The sequence below is a fragment of the Aulonocara stuartgranti genome (assembly GCF_965226115.1).
Source record: "Aulonocara stuartgranti genome assembly, chromosome: 18".
Taxonomy (NCBI): Eukaryota; Metazoa; Chordata; class Actinopteri; order Cichliformes; family Cichlidae; genus Aulonocara; species Aulonocara stuartgranti.
The window spans coordinates 16,766,179-16,774,252 of NC_138954.1; the positions used below are offsets into that span (position 1 = coordinate 16,766,179).

The 8,074-nt window shown below is 40.5% G+C and overlaps 1 protein-coding gene across 1 annotated transcript; it reads right to left on the reverse strand.

Annotated features, from left to right (window-relative positions):
- Nucleotides 1–1,192: 1,192 nt before the first annotated feature.
- On the reverse strand, nt 1,193–7,264 carry ube2v2 (ubiquitin-conjugating enzyme E2 variant 2). The gene is made up of 4 exons (XM_082514134.1): nt 7,158–7,264; nt 1,986–2,134; nt 1,771–1,896; nt 1,193–1,582 (listed from the first exon to the last, which is right to left on the reverse strand). Exons 1-4 carry the CDS (start codon nt 7,171–7,173, stop codon nt 1,436–1,438), a joined length of 438 nt encoding a protein of 145 aa, XP_082370260.1. The 5' UTR covers nt 7,174–7,264; the 3' UTR covers nt 1,193–1,435.
- Nucleotides 7,265–8,074: the final 810 nt, after the last annotated feature.

Below are 8,074 nucleotides of genomic sequence, written 5' to 3' on the forward strand. Positions count from 1 at the left end.
CTGCTACAAGGTTTGACATGTTGTGCTTTCAAAGACCCTCTTCTGCATACCTCGTTTCTACTGAGTAATTGCTGCCTTCCCATCAGCTCAAAACAGCCTGGCCCTTCTCATCTGACATCAACAAGTCGTTTTCACCCAGAGAACAGCAGCTCACTGGAAATTTCCTTCTTCAGACCATTCTCTGTAAACCCTACAGATGATTTTGCAGGAAACTGCCAGTAGCTCAGCCGTTTCTGAACTACCAATCACCATGTCACATCTAAACTGAAATTACTTTTCCTCCCGATTGTGATGCTGTTTGAAACTTCAGGTCCTCTTGACCTCATCTCCTTCTAATAGCACCAAGCTGCTGATTAAATATTTGAATTAACAAGCAGCCTAATAAAGAGGCCTGTGCGCGTAGATGATCACAGCATCTTCTTTAAACACTCCGATATGCTCATTTGGTTTATTAAACTTTACGGCTAATCCCACAGCTGCACAGAGGAAACCTTGCTTCTGCTTCTCAGAACAGATAAAAAGCTTTTTATTATTCTAACTGGCACAAGTGACTGCAGCGTGGTTTGAACCGGCTTTCCCACGGCATAATCCACGAACTGTGTATGTATCCGGCTGTTTAGAGGAAGCCTATTTGTCTGGCAGGGCCCTCTGGTGGAAAAAATAAAAAACACTAGGTGTGGGAGTCAAATACACGACGAGCCTTTTTTTGCAGACAGTGATTTAATTTGAGAAAAATCACAAATTCATACACCTGCCATTTCCACTAGAAGTTAAATGCAAGGGTTTCAGAACCGAACAGGCTTCAACGTCTGTTACATGTCAAAGAGCCGCAGAACAGAAACATATTGGTATCGTGTCAAATACAGATATATATATATATTTATATATATTTATAAAAAAAAAATCTTTCTTACCTTGTGACACTACTTTTAGACTACAGCCACAGTATTCAATATTCAGCGATCTGCATGATATTTCAAAGAACCTGCTAAATTTTACTAACATCTCAAAAATGTGGCTTCTCTTTGACTAGGTATTAGTTACAGAACATGCCTTCATACCCTTCCCCCCAATCTTGCCTTTTACTTCAAGCCATTTAAACAAAAGTACTGGGACTCTGGTACAGCCTCAATGTGGCATCATGCTTCCCTCTTCAAGCCTACTCAAGCTGGAACCGGTCAAAACACAAAAGTCATTGTCAAAGAAACTTTATTATAGGCAGATAAGTGTGGTCTTGTAGTCTTTTTACTATCTATTCAGTGCTTAACTGCAGGGACTTTTTTTCCATTTTTTTGAATGAGCTATGTAATAAGAAAGTCCAATCTTGCTCTTGCAGACGATACTGTTGATGTGCGAAGTGAGCCTCATGATGATTTTACACAATATTTCTAAGAGAGTAAGGTTTAAGACAGAGGGTCGAAACAATCCATTACGATTAAGTGCTGTAGGTCTGTCCTTCTGGTGGTTGTGGAAGCTTCATATTTTCTTTGGACATCATTAGACGCCTTAACTCTTGAAGAACAATTTTAATGGTATAAGAATTCTGCCATTTTGCTAATATTGGTATGCTACGTGAATCCACCTGCGAGACAAAAGGGGAGAAACAAAAAAAAAAAAACAAACAGAATCAGTCATTGTGACAAGACTGCTGACAGTGAGTTATTGCACGGCTCGCATCACAAAGCTGCGAAACAATTTCACAACTCCCGAAATGATAGAGAAGATAGCGAAAGCCATACATAACCTTGACAGATCTGTGATGACACTCACCGTCCCGTTGGAATTATTTATCCCATTCATGCTAATTTTTGTTACAAATCTAACGGTCGGCGCTGTCTCTGGGTATCTAGGTCCACATTCCACTTTCAGACTGTATATCCTGTTCTCGTAATTGGTCTGAGGAAGAAAAGAACAGAATGGCTTTGGTTACGGTGTCTAATATGAATAGCGGGCAGTGTGTTCATTCACGAGATTCCCGTGCTTACTCTCGCTGGTCCGATGATCATGCCTGTCCATCGTGTGAGAGTCATGTCTTCGTCATCCTCCAGGCCCCAGCTGACTGTGCCGTCGCCTTCGCCCTTCTGGCCCTCTTCAAGCTCTTCCAACAAGCGAAAATTGCGTGGGACTTTAACTCCTAAAATAACAGAGGAACGAAGAGAATATGAGGATCGATTTAAAGGTGTTTGCATGGCCAAAAAAGACAAAAAACTAGCCATTCTTTAATGGGTTGAAGAGATTATGAAACTCTCGGCTGATAACAGGACTTAAAATAATTTGTCTATTGGTCGATGGCATTCGTTTTCTTGGGCTATTTTACTTAGACAAACACAAAATCCCCATTGAATCTTTCAGCTCTTCATCGTGCCATCTGTGAACAGCAAAAACACATCAGCCAACGCAATAAAGTTGCGTCAAAAGAAGCAACTATGTGGCAACCAGAGGCCACATGAAGTCAATGACATTCAGCAACGTCAGCCAATGACAGGCAAAATAACTGCTGGCAAAGTGAAATTTACATTCCCGAGTTACATCAGCAACTTTTTTTTTTTTTTAATAAACACTGTCTACCAGCGAGGACGAATGATACTACTCACTGACGTATGACAGTGTGTCAAATAACGTGGAGGGTTACCCAGGCAACTACTGCCTAGAACAAGCCCTAGCAACAGCTACAAAACCACTACAGTGAGACGTCAAGGGACACATTTTTATAACTCATCCAGCTGGATACTATTTAAAAAAATAAATAAATAAATAGTCGCGCATAAGACAAAATTTAAGGTTATTGCCTAAAAAATGTCCTCGGATTTTGAGTCAAAAAGGCAAGAATTTTGAGATATGCGACTCAAAATTTGGAGTTGGATGTCCCCGTTTGTCCTCGCTTTTTCAGGAATGCATTAACTCAGGAGTGACATTATTCCCAAGTCGAACATCAGAGTTCCGAGGTATCCTGAACAATAACCTGAGCGATAGCGGCGTGCCTGCTCTAAATGACACATGTCCAGAGCCAATCAGCGTCGCCAGGCCTCATCCACTACTTCAGAGTCATTAAACTAAAACTCTCCACAGCATTGGTGCCTTTTGCAGTAACGCATTATCTGACTAATATTAAGGCTTGCTGCATGCATAACTGGATCGTTTATCACACATATCCTCAGGAGGCAGTGATCTTAGGACTAGAAATCGCTAACAGGAGAGCAAACAGTAGTGAGGCTCAATGAAGTCATTGTTTTCTATAAGTTTAGCTTTCACGAGATTTGTTACTAAAGAAAAAACTAAAATATTCATAAAGTATAAACAGATGTGTCCATAACAGCTGGTTTAGAGCTGTAATGATCACCTGGTTTTATGGGAAAGCTGCATTTTGTTATGTAACATTTGTCACCTACTGAAAATCCTACCAGTCTGAATTTGCCTTTTGCTGCTTGGATGCAAATCACTTTTGTTGACAAAACAGTTTTAAAATGCCGATCTGAAAACGATTTTCACTGTATGACAATCTACAGGTCAAAAGATCAATTGCCTGACTGAATATATGGCAAATTAATTGGTACAGCGCACGAAGCTGAAACAATTAGCTGACCGGCAGGAAAATATTCAGCAGCCACCACTCTGATAATCTGCGGTCTGCTTTTTTCCGTTGCTAGTGTTTCATGAAAATTTGACTTCACACTTCGGATCAAAACATGCAATCCATGTACAAGAGTGAAGCAGTTAAATGTGCGTAAAACAGGACAAGCTGATACAAAAAAATAGCTCGGCAGACCGCGGCTCACAGTATGTTACGTTCACCTTCTGTGCCTCGAATTTGATACCTTGATCAGAAGTCACTCGCTGAAGACATGCGATGCCGCGTTAACACTGAAGCTTGAAATATATCGGCGCTTTGACAGCTGTTTGGAAATGGTCACGAGAGCTGAAGCACATGGGCCTATACTGCTGATTTTTAACACCTGATTCAGAGTAAAATCCATCTTATGACCAGCGTCTTAATATCTGGGCCGATGAGAACATCGCTCAAAACTCTTCAACCCAATGTTTGGCTGCTCGGAGAGGAGGGTATTCGTAGGGGGGCTGATAAGTTGGCATAAAACACATAGCCTGACAGGCACTCAGCAGACTGTAAATGATGAACTTCTTAGAGGAGCGGTGGCTGCGCATACGTGAAACTACTGGTATTCATAAGTATGATCCTAAAGACAAACCAGCAGAAAGGGAAGTGAAGGGAGTTATTTTCTTCAAAAAAGAAAAAAAAGAAAAAAAAGACCACATGCCTGGAGCGGAAGGCGAAGAAATGTAATCTTTCATTTCACCTCATGGTCAGACTTCAGAGATAAGTTTTAAAGAAAAAAAAAATATCAGCCCTTCATCTGAGACTGCAATGGCTGACTCTTAAAATGTCTCTGCTCCCTAGAAACTGTTGAAAGATTTCAGTCATTGCAGAGACACCGATGTCAACAGGACTGTCTGTAATAGGGCTGTGCGATATGACCAAAATCTCATATCCTGATATAAGACATCTATCATCCCGATAACAATATAAATCACACAAATCTAACATTTTCTGTAAATTCTGTGAATCTCAGGCAGCTCGACTTGCGTGAAGTGTTTCCAGCTGGGCGTCGCGTACCTGGAGTCGAATGTTTTAACCGATGCATGATACTATACATTTTTAGACATAAGTTGTAACGGCCGCCGTTTTCTTTGTGAGTATTTATTACACGGTGTGCTGCGGGGAAAAGCCTGTTCTAACGTCTGAGTCTAAGGTTTATTTTTTAGCACCTGATGGCTCTTTTTCGCTTCTCATCCATAAATACTCTGCATACTCTTTCACGTGATTCAGTTTATTTTGAAAAGTCTCAACAGGATCTTGAGCTTTATTGTGAAAGGTTTATGTGGAAAATAAGTAAGCCACACGCAGGGATTTTACCGTCGTTGTTGCTAAAGACAACGCATAAAAACAGGCGCTTGTCCATCTGTAGTGTGGTTATATTAAATATAAGAGAAAGAAAGAACTTTAAGAAATTAATATAGCCACTACAGTGACCATCAAAACGATGAAAAAATATTGCCGTAAACAGTTTATTTTGCGACACCACGAAACAAACGATAGCATAAAATGAAACGATAGACGTTTTTATATCGTCATCCGATATATATTGTTATATCAAACATCCCTAGTCTGTAATAGCAACATTATAACTGATTGAGAAAATAAATGACAAGTTAATTGACTAATAACGGAGTTGAAGATCGTCAAAAGATGCTCAGAAATTCTAATGTAAGACGAGGAAAAAAGCAAGACTTTACATTACATTTATATTCACTGTGAATGGCTTTTTTTGTGCAATTTGTTTTATTAAACAAAAATTATTTATACCTTTCTGTAAATACTTAGCTAATTACAAAGTTTTAGCTCTGGGAAAGAAATTAAATTCCCAATGGGAAATTTGTTGTTTGCGTTTTCTGGTAATGGTCTGTTTTTCAAATGGAAGATGAGCCACTAAGTGCAAGGTTTTGGTCATAAAACATACTTTGTTTGTTTGCAAAAATTCAGCAATTAAAAATGTAAAATACTGATTTATCAGTCAATATTATCTACATATACACACACCAGGGTAAAGTTTAAATGAAAGAAAGATTAAGTAATAGAGCACAGGAGCGATCTTGAAATGTCAGCTGTGCTAAAAACAGTCAAGAGGAGCAAAAGAAGAGGCTCTAAACCAGTTACCAGCATTTTTGTCTGTATTGCTAATTAAAGATTATTCATTAACACATAGATACGGACACAAATGCGACTGGTTAATATCAGCAGACTGATTCATCAGCTGGTCTCCACAACAGCACGAGCCGAGTTGGTGACTGTTGGTCTATCATGTCAGGTTGGTGCAAAGGCCACAGAATAAAGGATCGGCTTAGTAATGAGTGTGTTCGCCACATCCATCACTGTCCAAACTGAATGCTAGTTTTGTTGCCCTCACCTGTCTGACAAGTATTATCAGTTGCAGTCACGGTTAAAGGTAGTGCTGCAATTCAAATTAAGAACTCGACTGGAAGACATCTAAACAGCTCCCCACGTCCCCACATGTGTGTCGTTAATGGGGCAACTTAAATCTTTCTCTACTTCGCTCCCTTTTGCCGTTTCGTCTCCGTTATGGTTGCTTAAGATCTGCACAAAAATAAAAGCCGTTTGCTGCGACTTGCTATTATTCATTTGTTTTGTCGTTCAGGGCGTTTATTTTGCAAGTTTGAAAAGCCACGCTTCCTGTTGGAGCGCTGAATGCAAGCACGGGCCCCGACTACTTGCTGAAACAAAGCGTGCCCACTACAGCGGTTGTAGTTAATCGATCTGGTGCTCGACTATCTTCCCCGCCCTACACCTGCAAATACCCACCTCGTGTAAATACAATACATTTTTTACCTAATGGAAAACGGGTTAAACAAAGGCGTTAAGCGTGCCACAACAATAGCGAGCAGCGTGCTAATGAAAGCAGAGGCGGAACTGCTCCCCACATTAAAACATTTCCGATACCATTATGTGTACTGCCGTGTGTGATGCTTCATGGAGAAGCTATACAAAATTTCTCATAAAGCATGTTTAACTGTTCGGTTATTGTGCTTTTGTTGCTATTTAATCACAAAATACGCGTTTACGACATTCATATGCGATAAGAATATTCCGATCAAGCTAGCTGGACAAAATGGGAGTGAGTGCCGCGCGGTGCTGGAATATTCTAGTCGCTAAGTTAGCTTCACTAGCTAATGCCATCTATGGTTGTTTGCGAAACACATTAACAGAAACCTACAAACCAAATCAAAAATTTATACTGGATTTTTATAGCTAACGTTTGTTTCACATGCACGGTGTCCGTATGGGCCACAGCGAAGACCACCTTAAGCTATTTCAGCTAACTCACGGGGCCAGCTAGTCACTCCTTCGCTATATAGCTAGGGTTAGCCAACACACCAGTTCCGTGACATAGATGGCTCCCGTGAGGCTCACTGCTTCATCGACTGCAGTAAATTACAAATCAAAGCGATTTCATAAACCTCTCTCCTAAGTAAAAAGTCTCAGTGTCGTGACTGAAATAACATCGAGGCCTCGACTTGTGCTGCACATTGCGTCGCTGTATATGTTAGTTTGAAGACACACAAACCTGAGGAGGCCGCCATCTTCTTCAGCCGAGTCCAGAAGCACACAGATGTGTGACATCACGGCGGTTAAAAATCGGGCGAGCAGCATCACACCGGCGGAGAGCGGCATTGCACGCTGCTGACAGGCTGTTCGCACCTGTCCACTCTCACTCTCGTTCCATTCTTTCATGTTTCATATCGTCAAACTAATTTCAGTGTTAGACAAAGGTAAACACAGCAAATAAAAAGTAGTTTTTAAATGATGATTCCATTCATTAAGGTTACAAAGTTACTCAAACCTGCCTGGACTTAATCCTGATTACTGGTTGTGGCACCCTTGGCAGTAAGAACTGCAACCAAGCATTTGTAGATACTGGTAATGAGTCTTTGACATTGCTATGGAGGAATTTTGGCCCACTATTCTTTGCAGAATTGTTTTAATTTAGCCATACTGTAACCTTTTCATGTATAAACAGCCTGTTTAACATCATGCCAAATCTGGACTTGGTCACTCCAAAACCTTCATTCAGATCTTCATCCTGCTGCATAATTCAAGTACACTTGAGCTCCGGGAGACAAACAGATGACTGAACAGTCTCCTCCAGGCTTTTTTAGTAGCGTTGTTTCTGAAGTACCATAGTAGCCCCAGACCATCACACTACCACCACCATGTTTGACTGTTAGTGTGATGTTATTTTCTTTGTTAGTTTGTAACAAAGAAAATGTAACAAAAGCTTCCCAGAAGTTCAGCTTTTGTCTCATCAGTCCGCATAACATTTCCTCAAAGGTCTTGGGAATAGTCACCATGTTTTTTTGGCAAATGTGAGACGAGCCTTTGTGTTCTGTCAGTTATTTGATTGTATCGTCAGAAGACGGCTGCATTTATTTGTTAACTTGCTTCGTGTGGTTCAGATTCTGTGCTCTTACAGTAGGCCTTTAA

What these genes read in the sequence shown, in the direction of transcription:
- ube2v2 (XM_082514134.1), bottom strand. An exon ending in TGATCATCGGACCAGCGAGA is followed by an intron (nt 1,897 to 1,985) that starts GTAAGCACGGGA and finishes TTTCTTCCTCAG; the next exon opens with ACCAATTACGAGAACAGGAT. An exon ending in TAAATAATTCCAACGGGACG is followed by an intron (nt 1,583 to 1,770) that starts GTGAGTGTCATC and finishes TTTGTCTCGCAG; the next exon opens with GTGGATTCACGTAGCATACC.